The 18,646-nt window shown below is 47.3% G+C and overlaps 1 protein-coding gene across 3 annotated transcripts in view; it reads right to left on the bottom strand.

The window, feature by feature from the left end:
- PDE9A (phosphodiesterase 9A) overlaps window positions 1–18,407 on the bottom strand; it is a 68,546-nt gene extending 50,139 nt beyond the window's left edge. Inside the window, exons 1-2 of one of the 3 annotated variants that reach the window (XM_038760413.1) lie at window positions 18,128–18,406; window positions 1,085–1,155 (exon numbers count right to left, since the gene is read on the bottom strand). In XM_038760413.1, the coding sequence (XP_038616341.1) occupies window positions 1,085–1,155; window positions 18,128–18,196 (140 nt within the window). In that variant the 5' untranslated portion in view covers window positions 18,197–18,406. Of the gene's footprint in view, window positions 1–1,084; window positions 1,156–12,817; window positions 12,837–18,127 lie in introns of those variants that run through there. The other 2 variants (XM_038760412.1, XM_038760414.1) reach the window with 2 other exon arrangements.
- Window positions 18,408–18,646: the final 239 nt, after the last annotated feature.

Here is an 18,646-nt window from a genome sequence, read left to right on the forward strand (position 1 = left end):
ACTTGCCAAAATTTCAATTGGTTTGGAAAATCTTTCAGCATGTAAAAGGCTAGAAGTGGTTACCTGGCTTTATTCGGGAGGTGTCCATGATAGGAGGAGGCTCTGAGCCTAGCATTCGTTTCTACAGTCTGACAACCAGATTTTTTTGGGCTATTCTTCTTCTTAGTTATTGTAGTAAGCATTTGGCGACCAAGGGCCGGGACTCTTGGAAAGTTGAGTGTTTTTATTCCTAGCCAGCCACTCCACCTCCACAGTCTTTAGGTTGGTTACTTTTATTCTAGTCCTATTTGGTTATAGGTTGACACAATCAATGGGATTGATCGAATGCTTACCCTGTGTAAAACACTATTGTCAAGTGCTTGGGAGAGTGCTAGAGCAATAGTAAGTTTATTAAACACTTGCTGTATGCAGGACTCTGTACTAAGCATTGGGAAAGAATATACAGGTGGGAACTAGGCAAGGTCCCTGTCCCTCGGGAGACTTACAATCTAAAAATGAAGACATGACCCCTGCCCTCAAGGAGCTAACAGGGGAGACAGACGTTGAAATTAATTGTAGATAGGGGAAGCAACTGAATATTAAGTGCATTTGTGGGATGATGATGATAATTGTGATATTTGTTAAATGCTTACTATATGCCAGGCACTGTACTAAGCAATGGAGTAGATCCAAGCTAATCAGATTGGACACAGTCCCTGTCCCACATGGGGTTTATAATCTTAATCCCCATTTTACAGAAGAGGAAACTCATATATGTACTCAAGTGCATAGGTGCTCAGAAGGGAGGGAAAATAGGATGGGGAGATGAGAAATTAGTCAAGAAGGCTTTCTGGAGGAGATATGCTTTTAATAAGGCTTTGAGATGGGAAGAGTTGTGGTCCGTTAAATGTGAAAGGATGGGAGTCTCCCCACCCCACCCCCCGAAAGAAAAAACACACACACAAAAAAAAACCCTTATGTGGTAGGAGATGATTCTCACTAGATTATCCTCTTTCTCTTTCACATTTGTCCCAATCCCTTTCCCCGGGTTTTAAGCGAAGGCTAAAGGACTGCCACTTGTAATCAGGGTGAGTCAGGAACTTACCGAGGTAACCCAGTCGCGATGCAGAAGAGAGCCATGATGTCGCTGGAATTGCAGTATTTGCTGAAGACCACCTTCAAAACAGAAGGGCATTCAGGATTAAAGAATGTGAGTGCCGGGAAGGGAAAGCTTCAAGATGTAGTCTGTCTTAATTGGATAACTACAATGAAGGAATTCAATGCTGGGATTGCAGTTTTTTTCCCAACATAGCCATAAAACTGGCATTTGGGAGTGATCCCCAATGGCACTCAAAATACCAGACATCCCTCTGCTGACATCCCCGCACCCCCACCCCAGAACACCAGCCAGGAGACAAATCAGCCTAAAACCAGACTGTCTCGTATGGAACCGGGCAAATAAATGGCCAGTGTTTTACCCCATATTCACTGCAGCTATAGGTTCATTGGCTGCCTGTCCCAGCATTGTGGGCCAGATGTTGTCTTGTGTTAGCAGAGGATGAGCCCAGGGATTGTGGACCTGAAGTGAGAGGATGCTCACATTAGCTAAGTAGGGATTGTGGACCTGAAGTGAGAGGTCCACAATTAGCTAAGTTTCTTGCTTTATATGGGAGTGTTACAGGGTATTAGCGAATCTGCCTAGCAGGCTGGCTGGAATCGCAAGATGCTAGATCACCAGACAGTCCTGGAGAGAAGGCATTTCTAGTAGAAGAGGGTGGGCAGGAGCAAGGTCTCGGCTTAAAGTTCTCCTGCTCGATACCGGGGTGGGGGGAACTAGGGTGGCCAGTGGCAAGGGCCTGGTAGAACTTGGCTATTGGCAGTAGGCACACATTTCCAACCTCTCCTGTCTCCTCCTCCACCCTTTCTGAGCCCCCAACCTCTGCTTTTCTTTCCCCCCCCATAAAAAAAAATCCAGGTACCCATAAGCCCTTGGACAAATGCTCAAATAAGGCTGTAATCATAATTATGACATTTTTAAGCACTTAATATATATCAAGTACTGCACTCGATAAAATACAGTCAGATTGGACACAGTCCCTGTCCCATATGGAATTCACAGCATAATGAGGCGGGAAAACAGGAAAAGGAGGCAGAGAGGAGTTATGTGACTTGTCCAAAGTCACATAGGCTAGAGGCAGAACTGGGAATAGAATTCATGTTTCCTGACTCAGATGCTCTTTGCACTATTATTATTATTATTATGGCATTTGCTAAGCGCTTACTATGTGCAAAGCACTGTTCTAAGCACTGGGTGGGGGGGATACAAGGTGATCAGGTTGTCCCACGTGGCACTACGCCATTCTGCTTCCTCACCGAGGAAGCCTATGACCCCCAGAGATCCTCGAGCCTTGCAGTCTCTTCTAGCATCTGGGAAGAGTCTGCCCAGGCAGGCAAAAACCTCTGACCTTGTTTTCATGAGGGATGGCCCAAAGCCCACAAGTGATCAAAAGTCCCTTGCGAGTGGGTAGGCTTGTCTCTTCCTTCTTAGAGGCTAACCTTGCTGAAGGAACCATTTTCATTTCTGCTGCCTTGGCATGTGGCCTGGTTTCTAGAGGACAGGGACTGGAAGCCTGGAGAGCTTCAGTGGTTTACCATTGGTCACACAGGGAGGCAGTCACAAGACAAGGAAATGAGGGTGGCAGGTTTTGACTCCTAGGCCGGAGCTCTCTCCATCCAGTAGGCCAAGATGACTCACTCTACTGGGAACTGAGCCCACTCTTCGAGTAGCTTCCTCACCCAAAGGCTGCTTCAAAGTATGGTGAACAGGGGTCACTCTGGGTTAGATCTCTAAAAAGGCCTTTCAAGATATGTACTACACACAAACACACACACATTCGATCTTCCTCATGTACTCCGTGCATGCCAAATACAGGGCATGGATGTGTCGATGATAAGCTTTCCCCTCCTAAAGGTTAGCCTTTCCTGGGTGGTACTGGAAGAGGGGAAATTCCAGGGTGGTTGTGTGAAACAGATGCTAGGAAAAAAGTATTGCTTTAAGGCTTTGTATGACCACTTCAACCCAGATGCAGCTGTCTGGTTTCAGCTGTGGAGGTGCACTGATGGCTTGAAGGCGGACAGGAGACTGGAGTGAATAATGGGATGGCAGAGAATTTCTGGAGTGGAAATATGAGTTCGATTTATGTGAGTGCTGAAAGTGAATGAGGTCCTGGCCTAGTGCTGATAATGATTTAACAGAAGCAGTGTAGCACCCGGGACTAAGAGTCCCAGGACCTGGGTTCTAATCCTGACTCTGTTGCTTGTCTGCTGTGGGACTTTGTGCAAGTCTTAACTTCTCCAGGCCTCAGTTTGCTCATCTGTAAAATAGGGGTGAAATACCTGTTCTCCTTTAGGCTGTGAGCTCCACGTGGGTCAGGGACTATGCCTGTCTTGTATCTATTCTAGTGCTTATCACAGTGCTTGGTCTATAGTAAGCTCTTAACAAGTACCATTATTATTATAATAATGATGGTATTTGTTAAGCGCTTACTATGTGCAGAGCACTGTTCTAAGCACTGGGGGGGATACGAGGTCATCAGGTTGTCCCACGTGGGGCTCGCAGTCTTAATCCTCATTTTACAGATGAGGGAACTGAGGCACAGAGAAGTTCAGTGACTTGCCCAAAGTCACACAGCTGACAATTGGCAGAGCCGGAATTAGAACCCATGACCTCTGACTCCCAAGCCCTGGCTCTTTTCACTGAGCCATGCCTGGAAACATAACAGGGAAGCAGTAAGCAGCATGGTTTAATGGAAAGAGCATGGACTTGAGAGTCAGGATCTGGGTTCTAATCCCTGCTCCATTTGCCTTTTGTCTGCTGTGTGACCTTAGGCAAGTCATTTCTACGTGCTTCAGTTACCTCATCTTTAAAATGGGGATTAACATTGAGAGCCCCATGTGGGACATGGATTGTGTTGATCCTGATAAGCTTGTATCTACCCCAGAGCTTATGCCTGGCACATAGGAAGTGCTTAACATACCATAAAATAAGGCATGGAATCACCATTTTAGAGATGAGAAAACTGAGACACAGAGAAGTTAGGTGACTTGCTTGACATCACACAGCAGGCAACTACCAGTTATGGTATTTAGGTGCTTACAATGTACCAAGCCCTGTTCTAAGCGCTGGGGTAGATACAAGGCAGTCAGGTTGGTCAAAGTCTCAATCCCCATTTTACAGATGAGGGAACTGAGGCACAGAGAAATGAAGTGGCTAGCCCAAGGTCACACAAACAGACAAGTGGTGGAGCCAGAATTAGAACTCATAACCTCTGACTTTCAAGCCTTTGCTCTTGCCACTGGGACTTGTTGCCTTCCAGATCGATCAGAAGACAAAAATTAGCATTGGGTGCTGCTGAAGTTCTCTGTGGTTTCCCTGGATCTGGGGGGAAATACATTCTCACTTGAAAAGGAAGCATGAGCCGGAGGTGCATTTCAAAGATCCTCACAGAGGGAATATGTTTATTGTTGTACTTTCCCAAGCGCTTAGTATAGTGCCTTGCACACAGTAAGCACTCAATAAATACGACTGAATGAATGAAAGCAACTGGCAGAATCGGGCTTAGAACCCAGGTCCTCTAACTCCCAGACCTGTGCTTTTTCCAGTAGGCCAGGCTGGTTTGATTTTCATCACTGATGAAGTAATCCACCCTTTCCTCTCGATCCAAACTACTATCACGCTGATCCAAACAACTATATCCCTCCCTAACTACTGTATCACCTTCCTTGCTGACCTCCCTGCCTCTTTCCTCCCGGGGCTAAACTTAATTCTGCTGGCAGATAATTTTTCAAAAGAAACATTGTCCATAGCTCTCCACTCCTTAAAAACCTCCAGTGATTGCCCATCCACCTCCATTTTAAACAGAAACTTCTTACCATTGGCTTCAAGGCACTCACTCAGCTCTTTCCCTCCCACTGTAACTCACCGATTTCCTAATACAATCCAGCTAGCAAGCTTCACTTCTAACACCAACCTACTCACAACTACTTGATCTCATCTATTTTACCACTGACCCCTTCTTCCCTCTGGCTTGGAACTCCCTCCCCCTTTATATCCAGTACTTCCTCTCTCCCCACCTTCAAAACCCTCCTAAAAAATCACATCTCCAAGAAGCCTTCCCTGACTAACCTCTTATTTCCCCTATCTGCCCTCTGGTTTGGCTATGCACTCAGATCTGTTCCCCTGAATCACTTGATTCAGTCCCACAGCACATATGTACATAACCTTGCACTCTGTCATTTTCCGTATCTGTAATTTATTTTAACATCTGTCTCTTCCTCTAGGCTGTAGGTCCTTTTGGACTGGTTGCGTGTCTACTAACTCTGTTGTATTTTCCCGAACACTTAGTACGGTGCTCTGCAAACTGTAAATGCTCAATAAGTACCATTGATTGATTATATTTCCAAAATTGCACCTTTAATCTTCAGTTGTTACAAGCTTCTTTTCCTTACATGGAATTTGAATCTTCAGTGAGATCACTGTTCAATGGCTGTAAGAGCGTTATTTAATAGCACTGTTTAAGAGCTTTCCAACCAAGACATTTATTGTAAAACCTGAAATTCTTGGGTTCTGCTACCAGAAATTAAGGCGGCACCCTCCTTGTTCTTTTGAAGAATTTTGCGATGTTCTGTGGGTCCCCTTTAAGATTTAGTCCCCCTGCTATCTGGGAGCAGTTCAACTCTCCAGCTGCCTTTTCCCTAGACTGATTTGTTGGATCCTGAGTTTGGGTATGGTGTCTCCTGTTTGGGGATCACAAAAGCACCACTTGACTCCAGAATTTGTACCTCCGGCTTCCAAACCCATTCATCACCATGATCCAATCAAGTCAGGCCATTCTTAATCTTTGTTTTTGTCTTTGGTAATTGTGACATCATTCAGGCTAATCAGAGAGTTATAAATGATGAGTAGCAGAGAACTGGCAATGTGAAGGGCCAGACACTGAAAGAAAAGGATATTTTATGAGAAGAACCTTTTAATCTCTTCTATGTGTTCCTTGTGGTGGTTGGGTTTTTCCTTCAGTGATTCAAGTAGGTGGCAGGTCTCCCTACTCTTCCCCAAAGCTGCAGCACCCTTTCCCCTAGTCTTCATTTGGAAAAAGATCGAGAATGATTATTAGGTATATAAGAGATATCCATTTTTGATTACCACTATTATTATGGAATTTGGTAAGCACTTACTAGGTGTCAAGCTGTGGGGCAGATAAAAGTTAATGGTGGCTCACAGTCTAAGAAGGGGGGGGGAAAAAGGCATTGAACCTCCATTTTACAAATGAGGAAAGTCAGGCATAGAGAAGTTAAGTGACTTTGCCCAAGGTTACACATCAGGCAACCGGCAGAGCCTGGCTTATCATCATCATCATCAATCGTATTGAGCGCTTACTATGTGCAGAGCACTGTACTAAGCGCTTGGGAAGTACAAATTGGCAACATATAGAGACAGTCCCTACCCAACATTGGGCTCACAGTCTAAAAGGGGGAGACAGAGAACAAAACCAAACATACTAACAAAATAAAATAAATAGAATAGATATGTACAAGTAAAATAAAGAAATAAATAGAGTAATAAATATGTACAAACATATATACATATATACAGGTGCTGTGGCTTAGAACCTTCCCAGGCCTGCGCTCTTTCCCCTAGGCTATGTTGCTCCTCATCCACTTACTTTGTCTTTGCCTGGCCTTTACTTACCTGCTCTGGGAGACTGGTTCTTCATCCTACCTGCCCCAGGCAAAGTCCGGCTTGGCCTCTCTCCTAGTGAGACCCTGAAGCAGGAGAGTGGAGTTTGGGGTGGGCCACTGGCTCTGCCCCATGGAGGTGGAGGGAAGAGTCCATTCCTTTCCTCCGTCCCTCTCACCTCCCGGCAGAGATCCAAGGTAGGGAGTCTGCCTACACTGCCCAGTTGAGTTCATTCACTCATTCAATCGTATTTATTGAGCGCTTACCGTGTGCAGAGCACTGTACTAAGCACTTGGGAAGTACAAGTTGGCAACATGTAGAGACGGTCCCTACCCAATAACGGGCTCACAGTCTAGAAGGGGGAGACAGACAACAAAACAAATGAGTTCATCATCAATCGTATTTATTGAGTGCTTACTATGTGCAGAGCACTGTACTAAGCGCTTGGGAAGTACAAATTGGCAACATATAGAGACAGTCCCTACCCAACAGTGGGCTCACAGTCTAAAAGGTGGGCTCACAGTCTGTTGCCTCATTCTCATTGGCTGGCAGAAAATAAAGTGATTTTTCTTTCTTTTTCTCTTTCATGTCAACTTGGATTTTTCTTCAGAGCATTCAGGGCAGCTTTGGCTGCCGGACCAATACAGCTCCTGCCAGGCAGTGCTTGGAAACAAAAAATTGGAGCCAGGCCCTGCTCTGCTTCACACCTGCCACCTACTGAGGCGGCGTCCCTTTTGACCTAGTTATTACTGAGGTAGAGTGTTGGCTACTGCATGTGCGAGGTGGAGCATGATGGTGGCTTTTTTTTTAAATTCCTGAGCTACTTGTAGTTAAGCCCAACTCACCTCTGGTTGCAAACTTTCCATCACCTCAGAAAGCCTTAACTTCCTCCCCGTGCCCCCAGCTCTTTTGGTTGTGGTTCTCTCTGTCTCTCTCTTGTTTGTGTGTTTGTGTTCGGGATTTGTTAGACCAAACTGAAGGTCTCCAAACCCATTGCGGTGTATGATGTATGATTTTTATTTTTTTATGGCAGAGACCTGGACCTATATTAGAAGGCAAGTCAGCGGCCTCTAGAGGCCAATCCCATCACAGGTCTAAGCGGGAGCACCGACAATCCCTTGGAATCTTGGAATCTTGGAATTCCCCGGGCATCCAGTTGGTGCTTTTCGCAGCGTGACTTCCCTGGGCCGGCAGTGTGAGGAGAATGAGCTTAAATGTAAGCCCATTGTGTGCCGGGAACGTGTCCACACCTTCTGTTATAGTATGCCATCCCAAGCACTTAGTGCAGTGCTCTGCACATAGTAAGTGCTCAATAAACACAATTGTTTAATAGTGGGATACCCAAGCAGATGCATTATTGAAACAAACTGGTGCCAATCCCTGACAAGAGGACAAAACAGATGTCTGTGGGACAAAAGGAAGCCTGGGCTCTGATGCTTTTTTTTTTTAAATAGTATTTGTTAAGCGCTTACTCTATATCAGAAATTGTACTAAGCACTGGGGTATATACAAGCTAATCAGGTTGGACCCACTCTGTGTCCCACATTGGGCTCACATTTTTCATCCCCGTTTTACAGATGAGGTAAATGAGACCCAAAGAAGTGACTTGGCCGAAGTCACACATCAGACAAATGGCAGGCCCGTGCAGTGTCCGCTAGGCCATGCTACTTCTCTGATGTGGCAGAGAGCTGCTGACTGTTGATCCTCAAACCACAAACCACACACGGCCCGGTTTCGGGGGAGATGGTGAGAGGCTGCTGTTGTTGCCCCTGGACCTGTGGCTTCTGGGAGATCAGGAGACCAATAGGCGATGGAAACAATTGCAGGCGCTCTGAGTGGCAAGTGCATCAGTGGCAGTTAGGACTTGGTTCACGCGAAGGATAGATTGTAGGTTACACATAATAATAATAATAATGATGATGGCATTTATTAAGCGCTTACTATGTGCAAAGCACTGTTCTAAGCGCTGGGTAGGTTACAAGGTGATCAGGTTGTCCCATGGGGGGTTCATAGTATTAATCCCCATTTTACAGTTGAGGCAACTGAGGCCCAGAGAAGTTAAGTGACTTGCCCAAAGTCACCCAAGTGACTATTGGCAGACCTGGGATTTGAACCCATGACCTCTGACTCCAAAGCCCAGGCTCTTTCCACTGAGCCACACTGCTTCTCTGGCTTCTTCTGCTTCTCAGATGACTGGGATCTCTCGCTCAGTTGTTCTTAACTGGGACCAAGGCAGTATCACCCCATGTCAGTGGGTTCCAATAGGATACGATGTATTCTCCCTCGGCTTTGAAGCTTCTCCCTTTCCATCTCTTTGCGTTCTACAAATCACCTGTGCCTTGAGCTTCAGGTTTACTGTTATCTTTGAGCCCCCAAGCATATAGTGCCAGCAGGGTGGGGATAATGCCTTCTGAATGTTTTTGTACAGTGTGCCTCTGAAGAGTAAATCATGATGAGGCCACTTTTCTGAACATCTTGATACTCAGGTTTCCCAGTTGAGGGCCATGTGACTGTCCCAATTAAAATTAGGTCATATATATTAAACACTGGGGTAAATAGAAGGTTATGAAACTGGAAACAGTGTTTGTCCAACGTGGGACTTAAAACAGATCTTATCCCCTGTAACTGTGGAAGACCCTCAAGGCTCAGGCCTGGAACTCCCTCCCCTTCATATCCTACAGTTCACTCACTACTGTCCTTGCCTTCAAAACCCTCCTAAAATCACATATCCTCCAAGACGTCATCCCCGACTAAGCCCTTTACTTCCCATATCTGCCCTCCTCTCTGTGTTGACTGTACACCTGGCTCTTTACCCCTTAAGAATTTTGATACTCACCCAAGCCCCACAATATTTATGTAAATATTCTTATACTCTACTATTTCTCCTATTCCTATATCTATTTCCCCTTGTAGACTGGAAGCTCCTTTTGGGCAGGGATGGTGTCTACCAACAGTTGTATCGTACTTTCTCAAAGCACTTAGTACAGTGCTCTGCTCATGTTAAGTGCTCAATAAGCTCATTGTGGGTAGGGAATGTCACTGTTTATTGTTGTACTTTCTCAAGCACTTAATGCAATGCTGTGCACAGAGTAAGCCCTCAAATACCATTGAATGAATAAATACTATTGATTGATTGCCTGATACTGACAAAGCTTTCTGAAACAAAGGTTTGGAAGGTACTGAACAACTCTGGGTCTGACATGTTCCAATAGCAGAGTTAGAGGCCTGAGGACAATGAGCAGAGGAGTGGGTTTTGGGGGTGATATTGGGGTCTTGGCTAGTTCTACTTGCAGGGGTTTTCCTCCAGCCCGAAACCCGGGAGTGATGATTGCACAGCAGCAGGACAGGATTCCTGAAGGCCACCCGGCGCCCTTCCAGGCACAAACATGCCTTTGGGTTTGAAGAGCAACGGGTGGCTGGAGAAGACAGAGTGATGCTGCTGCTCTGAAGACCAGGCATCAGTCCCAATCCTCCAAGCACAGCATGTCAAAGTCACCCGCAAAACACTGTCAAAACTCAGTGTGTGGTTGATTTCCGCTCTTCTTCCTATACCTGGGCCCCAGGCCCCCACCCCGAGTCTTCTAGCTTATACAGCCTGGAAGCCACAGTCCAGTTGAAAGCTGTATGTTTCTTTTAACTGGGTGGTTTGGGGAGGGGAAAAATGCTTTCTACTGATGCTTTGTTGGTTAGGTTTCATCGGCTGAGCAAATGTCTGCCGCTGAGTCATTATCAGTATAGGCGCTCGCTTCCTAATAGAGCCTATCTTTTGCTGCGTGGCCACTAGGTAACAATCAAAAGAAATGAAAGGCATTTTTGTACTGCTTTTTTTTTTCTGAAGCTTTTCTCCTTTTGTGACGGGGAGAGGTTGAGCAAAAGGAAGGTGAACCCACGTCTAAGCTGCGAAAACACACAGTCCTGTTTCGTGACCAAGCAGGGCGAGGCTGTGTTTCGTTTTACGTGATCCCTAACAGGGATGAGGGAGCCACTAGCCAGGGTGGCACTTTCCACCAGATGAGAAAGCTCGGGTCCTGGGATCTCGGATCGCTTTGTTCTAACCCATCTCAGCTATTTCCATCTTCTTATTTTTCCGAGCCCATTTTAAAAGTTCTTTCTTCCTGAGCTGAATCCCTGCCCCAGTTGCAGTCACTCTTTGATAGATGCTCTGAGAATCAGGTTTACTCAGTGTTTCCAAGTGTCTCACTCTCTATGACTCTGTCCCCTTACTCTCTACACCCCCACTTTCCTTCCTGGTAGATGCAATACATGAGCAGTGGGTATTACTTAAAAATACCATTATTATTATTATTATTATTATTATTATTATTACTATTGAACTCCCCAGCAAAGGCAATTTAGCCCAGGGCCAAGGCCTGAAGAAATCAGACCACTGGCATAGAGGGAGAGAGAGAGCGTGCCTGCCTGCAAAATTTGCGTTGGTCATTTAGTAATCTAAGCAAAGACTGTATATGGCCAGGGGCTATGATATAAAACCACAACTTCATTTCATATCCTTCTACCTAAGCCTGATGTCCTAATATCCGGCAATTATTAATTGTCCATTTCCCCCCATTAAACTGTGAACTCCTAGTAGGCAGCAATTATTTATTCTTCATCTTTTGGACTCTCCCAAGCGCTTGGTACAGTGCGCTGCCTGCTGTAGGCACTCAGTAAAGACTATTGATTGGCCACTTTAAAAAAGCAACTCCAAGAAGTAAGTTCTTGCCCCCTGCCATCTTGTTTTCCATCCTCCTAGGACACAAATTTAAGACTCCCCAACTTGGGCAAATAATTGCTGGAGTCTCAAGTCTAGGAGGAAGAGTTAGTGCTGGTCTGAAGATGCTTGGAAACCCTTTGGCCAGGGCCTTGGGCATAAAGAGGAGCAGTGTGGCCTAGTGGAAAGAGCACAGGCCTGGTAGAGCACCTGGTTTCCATTCCCATCTCTGCCACTTATCTGCTCTGTGACCTCGGGCAATTCACTTAACTTCTTTGGGCCTCAGTTCCCTCATCTGTAAAATGGGAATTCAATACCTGTTCTCCCTCCAACTTACAATGTGAGCCCTGTGTGGGACCTGGTGATCTTATATCTATCCCAGCACTTTGTACAGTGTTTGGCACTTAAGCGCTTAACAAATACCACAGTAATATACAGAAGAAGCCCATTCTTTGGTATGAGCATGGTCATGGCTGTGTTGAGATGTGAGCTCTGTCTCCCTGGGTTCTGGAGGAACAAGCAGGCACAGTTGAGTTCTGGGGGCCTTGAGTTATAATTCAAACATTGTCCCAAATCTATTAATCAATGGTATTTATTGAATGCTTAGTGCACTATATAGAGCAGAGCACTATACTAAGCACTTGGGAGAGTACAATATAACAAAGTTGGTTGATATGTTCTCTGCCCACAAAGCACTTACAGTGTAAATAGTCTACAGTTCAGTGCATCCGCCCCACCCCTGCAGCATCCCATTCTCCTTGGGCTTTTGTTGCTGCATAAGGAATTTTTTTGTTTTGTTTTGAATGGCATTTGTCAAGCACTATGTACTAGGCCCTGTGCAAAGCACTGGAGTAGATATAAAATAATCAGGTTGGACACAGAGCCTATCCCAAGTAGGGCTCACAGTCTTAATCCCCATTTTACAGATGAAATAATGGCGACATAGAGAGGTTAAGTGACTTGTCCACGGTCTCATAGACCGGTGGTGGAGCTGGGATTGGTACCCAAGTCCTCTGACCCCCAGGCGCGGGCTTTTTCCACTAGGCTGAACTGGAAATGGCGGGAAGCCAAGATGAAGCCGTACCCCTAATCTTAAGCTCTTAAGGAACTGGATCTGAGAGGAATTGTGGCTGCTGCAGCTGTTGTTTTAAACCTGCTCCTTGGTTGTTTCGTAATGGAATAGTTTTAGGTGTCTCCATCCCCTCCCTACTCTGCAGAGGAGAAGAAAAGATAATGAGCAAAGTGAGATCCTTTGGGAAAATCCTTGCACAGTAGGTCAATACCTGGCCAACGATTGGATTTCCGGGCCCATACCAGTCACTTCCTCACTCAGATGACGAGCTTGATTTTTCCTCTCCTGTCTAACTCCAGAAACATACCCAGTAACTCACCCTCGGGTGAGATTCTGCTGTGGTGGCCTGGGCTGGTTGCTTAACCTCTCTGTGCCTCCGTTTCCTCATCGGTCTCTTAGAAAGTGAATCTTGGGACAGAAGAGGAAGTGTCTGATCCGGTTCTTCTTCCCCAGGGCTTGGCAGGGAGCTGGTGACTGATAAATACCGTAATTGAGTTAGATCATCTAGGGCTTGGGTGAGAGCTGATGTCTAGACTTTTCTGGGCATGGAGGTTGTGCTGTGAGGTGGCAGAGGAAGTGGAATCCCAGCTCCCCAATGCAGAAAGCTGACTCGCCATGATTTCCTGTTCTACTTAGACGTCCAACTTGGAGCCCTGCAGTGGGATATGACGTCTAACCCAGCCTGAGACTAAATGGTCTCTTGGAGAGAGGCTGTTCCTCTCTTGGCAGTTCCTGCCCCAAGGAGGCTGCCCTTTCCCAACCCGATTCCTTTATTTTTTATTTCTAATAGTATTAAGCATTTATGCATCCAGTACTGTGCTAAAGTACCTGTATATATGTATATATGTTTGTACATATTTATTACTCTATTTATTTATTTTACTTGTACGTATCTATTCTATTTATTTTACTTTGTTAGTATGTTTGGTTTTGTTTTCTGTCTCCCCCTTTTAGACTGTGAGCCCACTGTTGGGTAGGGACTGTCTCTATATGTTGCCAATTTGTACTTCCCAAGCGCTTAGTACAGTGCTCTGCACATAGTAAGCACTCAATAAATATGATTGATTAAAGACTGGGGTGGAAATAAGATAATTAGATTGGATCCAGCCCTGTTCTATAGGAGGCTCACAATGCTAGAGTTAGGGGGAGCAGGTCTGTGTCCCTATTTTACAACTGAGGAAACTGAGGCACAGAAAGTTTTGGTGAATGGCCCCAGGCCTCTCCTCAGGCTGCTGGCAGAGCTGGAATAGGAACCCTGGTCTTCTGACTCCCAGTTCCACCCACTTTCCACCTGGCCACACTGCCATTAGGCATAGGTAATGTCTACTCCTTATCAATCAATAGTATTTACTGAGCAACAGTGGTATGGAGAGAGCTATACGGGATTAAAATAGAAGATGCAGTCCCTGCCCTCAAGAAGTTCACAATCTAATGGGCAGATGGGAAGTCATTTGCAGATAGGAGGATGCCGACTGCCCCTTAGCTCAGTTCTGAAATCTGCTCCCTGGAAGCTTTCCACACTGCGCCTCAGCCTGATGTTTCTACTGCAGTTGAGAGGTTTGCCTCTATTGCTGAGATTTCTGCCAGGCGTGGGCAGGGGTGGGTTCTTTCTGTCTGCTACTCCTCTTTTGACTCTTGTGATCAAGAATTGCTTGAGGTGGCCAAGTCCTAAGCTCCCGCAGACATTGAGCCATGTCCTTCTAACTCCCAGGCCTGTGCTCGAGTTTGTGTGCTGTGCTGTGCCTTTGGAGGATCTTCAAGCACTCCACAGTGACAAATGGCCCTGCCTCTTCTTCACTGAGAAGACACCTGGAGACGCAGAGGGGAAGGAGGACCTGGTCCCAGGCCCCAGCAGAGGGGCCAGAAACAGAAACCAGGTGTTCTGGGCTCGAGGTTCCTGCTGCTGGACTTCTGCCAGCAAGACAAACCTCATCTCTAAGGCAACATTTTTGAGGAGAAATTGAAAGCCAGAGATTATTTGACCAATTTCCTCAGGCTTTGTTCCCTCCCAACCCTGTGACAGCGTTGGGCTGGGCTTGGCCAGACCAGGTGCGTTTTATGGGCTGAATAGCCATCAGCCCGAGGTGAGCACATCACGACCATAAGATTGGTGGAGCAACCCTTGACTGGTATTGCTGATAGCGAGTGGAGGGCCCCAGATGGGGAGGAGAGAGGTGCATTGCAGATAACAGTGCAAGGCCCCCAGAAAATGGAAAGTGATGTGTCACCTCGAGAGCTGTCAGCAAAGCGAGGGTGTAGCCTTCGGCTGGCATTGCTGAAAACAAGGGAGAGAGCCCGCAGAAAGGTGGTATTCAATCACACCTGCCAAGAACACCCCTCACCCCCATATTCCAGCATCACCTAGGTGGGTCAGATACCCTATAAAAATCGGTGCCTGGGAGACAACTCCTGGTACCGGGATGTGAGAGCTGTTAGCTGGTCTCACACTCGCCCCAACCCAGAATGTGGGATGCCCGCTCTGTGACAGCCAGTACCGAGGAATCTGCTGGGAATATGAATATCCGCTGCTGTTGACGTAGAATACAGCTAGGGATTTCCTTTGAGCTGGAGCGCACATAACTGACCTATAAGTGCGTCCCTTTAGGACTTGATAATCGATGTTCGCCTGTATCCCCTTCAGAAACGGGTTATATCGGATTTTTACTTTCTATTCCTTCCCCTTTTGGGAGCTACATTCTATATATTAGCGTTTAAGCTCACGCTTGTAGAAACCTGGTATGTTCCCGATGATCGGTACAACTATGAGTGACATCAGTGAACCGCCGTATTTTGTGTTGGTGATCTTATCCTTTCTGTACATGTTTCTGCTTCTCTGGTACTGTAAACGCTGTGGCTGCGTAAAGACTCTCGCATTTTTATCGGCTGAGCGTGACGTGCCTGTTTAACCCCAGCTCATACTGAGGGGGAAAGGCGGATCCCCATAGCCAGGTCCTAGTGACCGGTAGCAGGCATCCATTAAGATGCCTGAGCTTTGGTGCCCGGCCAAAGAGAGTAAGCAGCATTAACGGGAATCTACCATGTCACTGTTGCGACTAGCGGGATTCCAGGAGCACTTGCTGGTCAAGTGCACCCTTTGCTAAGCCGAGTGCATCGACTGAGGATCAGGAAGAGCAGAATCGTCAGCTGTGCCCATGTATCTCTGGGGGCAAGTCATGCTGGGAGGAAGACAGGAGCAGTACAGCCTAGTTGAAAGTGCACAGGGCTTGGGAGTCAAAGGACCTGAGTTTTTATCCGGATTCCACCACCTAACTGCTGTGTGACTTTGGGCAATTCACTTAACTTTTCTGTGCCTCTGTTTCCTCAACTGTAAAATGGGGGTTCAGTGCCTGTTCTCCCTCCTGTTTAAACTGTGAGGCTCATGTGGGATAGGGATGGTGTCCAAGTTGAATAACTTATATCTACTCCAGAACACTTAAAACAGGTCTTGACACATGAATACTTAACAACATAAGTGATGATAATAACAACAAAAATTCATGGGAAGGGAGACCCTGAAGAAATGGCCTGCTAAATGAAACCTGTCTTTCTTTTGTCCTCTCCACTGCCCCTTCACCATCCAAAGGGAATCACTAAGCATCCTGTCCCATCCGGCTAATCTACCCCGGGTTAGGGGCTTCAGTATTCGCATAAAAATTTCGGTGGTTTCCATGTTTTAGCTACACAGGGGGCCGTGCACTCGCCAGTGCTGCATGGGACAGCTTCAGCAAAGAGGATGTGGCTGGTGAAAGAGATTCTTCAACGCCCTTGTCATCACATTTGGCATCAGGAAGAGCAGTGGGGTGTACTGAGCCCTTGTTGTGGGCCAGGCACCGTCCTGGGTCCTTGGGACGAGGCATTAGAAGCAGGTCTCTGACTTCTCCTGAGGGTCCCCTCTAGCACACTCACCACCTCCTCTAGGCAGTAAGCTTGTTGTGGGCAGGGAATGTATCCTATTGTTCTGTGGAACTCTCCCAAGCACTTTGTATAGTGCTCTGCACACAGTAAGTGCTCAATAAATATGAGTGCAGGAAGGAGGAGTCCTGCCAGCCAGCCCAAGGCTTCCCACCTACCTCCCACACCCGGCACTCTTCTGGGTGGTGTAAATTCATCCCCCCCGGGCCCCATCCAAAACACAGGCCCAGAGGTGACCAACTCTTGTGTTGTGACTTTGTGTAAGTTACCCAAGCTCTCTGTGCGTCAGTGTCCCCATCCATAAGCGGGCAAACTTAGTCTGACTTACTATTACTATTCATTAATAGTAAAAATAATAATTATAATGGTATTTAAGTGCTTACTCTGAGCACTGTACCGAGCGCTGGGGTAGATACAAGATAATCAGGTCCCACAAGGTACTTACAGAGAAAGTAGGGAGAACAGGTTTTGAATCCCCATTTTGCAGATGAGGTAACTGAGGCACAGAAAAGTTAAGCAACTTGCCCAAGGTCACGCAGCGGGCAAACGGTGAAGCTGGGATTAAAACTCAGGTCCTCTGACTCCCAATCAATCAATCGTATTTATTGAGCGCTTACTGTGTGCAGAGCACTGTACTAAGTACAAGTTGGCAACATATAGAGACAGTCCCTACCCAACAGTGGGCTCACAGTCTAAAAGACACAGATCTCTTTCCATTAGGCCATGCCACTTGTCTTTACTCACACAAGCATGTCCATTGTGTGCTTGAAGATCCCTTTATTCCCAGTAAAGCCCACTCTCATCCGCAGCGAGTGTAGGGGAGGCTGGACAGGAGGTTGTGAATAATTGATACTCAGAGCTGTCCCCCCCCAAACCCCTTTAAATCATCACTTCAACCTCTTCCTCCTCCAAACCTTTTTCTAGCTTCCTACATTTGGGTGGAGAGGCAAAGAGCTGGCTGCAAAGACCCAGTGCTGGTCAACGACAGAAGAGAGGAGGAGATGGCCTCTGTGTGGATAATCCAGGAACCAGACTCAGATTGCAGCCACTCTCCAGGGTAAAAGCGAGACATCGAATCGGTTGTGCCGTCCCTGGCCAGACCCTGTTGCGCTGCTGAGGCTGGGTGGGTGTCACAAGGCGCACCCTGGCACTGAGTAGCCCACCGCCCCACTTTCTGGCCTCCCACAATGCCCGAACGAGGGGGCAGCGTGGTCCGAAGCCTGGGCCCCTAAGTGCAGATTGAAGCCAGTCCCTGCGTTCTGGGGTTGCCCTCTTATTAGTCGCTTTACCTAAAATGCCATTGGACGGTTTATGTTCATAAGAAAGATGTCAGCCCACTGCCCAGAGGTGGAATAGCCAATGCTCCTAGCCCTCTAAGCTTGGCTGCTGGGGGTGGTCCCTCTCTGAGGCAGCTGGAGCCCCCAGCCCCCTCTCTTTCTATATGCTTAAGTTGCAGAGGAGCAGGATGCTGCAGGGCTGAGAGCAGGGCAGACTCAGAAGGCGGACAGCCCCCTTACATTGACCCTGGTGTCCCCCCGGTGCCTGCGCTCACCATATGACCAGGTAGGGGAGACCCTCTCCTGGGGCATCCCCCCTTGCCCCCATGGCTGCCGCCACCGCCTCCAGAACCCACCCAAGGACAGGGCCCCTCGGACCGGCCAGAGTCCCGGAAGGGACTGGGGCTAGGGCACGGACCTGGGAAAAAGGAGTTCGGTACCTTTTGAATTCTTCCATCGACATCCAGATAAATCGCCTTGGGCCGGTAGGTGGAAGAGCCAGATCCCATCTTGTGTCGAGCTGCTACAGTAGGACTTTTACTGGACTTTCCCAGTGCCAAATGCCTAGCCGAGCGAAGGGGGGCAGGGGGAGAGGATTAGCCAACCACAGCCAAGCCACCGCTGCCTGAAGCCTCAGTGCCCTCGTTCCTTTCTATATCATAGCCTTGCACTGCTTATGGTCTGTCCTCCGAGCGTGCCTGCATCTTGCATGTGTGTGCATTTTCTCTCTCTCTCTCTCTCCCTCCTCCTTTCCTCCCACCCGGTCTTCCCCCTTCCCGTCACTTACCCCACTCCTCTCTCCCCCTTCTCTCTTTCCCCCTTCTCTCTCTCCCTCCGCTTTCTCTCCCTCCCCTTTCTCTCCCCCTTCTTTCTCTCCCCCTTCTTTCTCTCCCCCTTCTTTCTCTCCCCCTTCTCTCTCTCTCCCCTTCTCTCTCTCTCCCCTTCCCTCACTCCCCCTT

The sequence above is a fragment of the Tachyglossus aculeatus genome, chromosome 18 (genome assembly GCF_015852505.1).
Source record: "Tachyglossus aculeatus isolate mTacAcu1 chromosome 18, mTacAcu1.pri, whole genome shotgun sequence".
NCBI classification, from domain to species: Eukaryota; Metazoa; Chordata; class Mammalia; order Monotremata; family Tachyglossidae; genus Tachyglossus; species Tachyglossus aculeatus.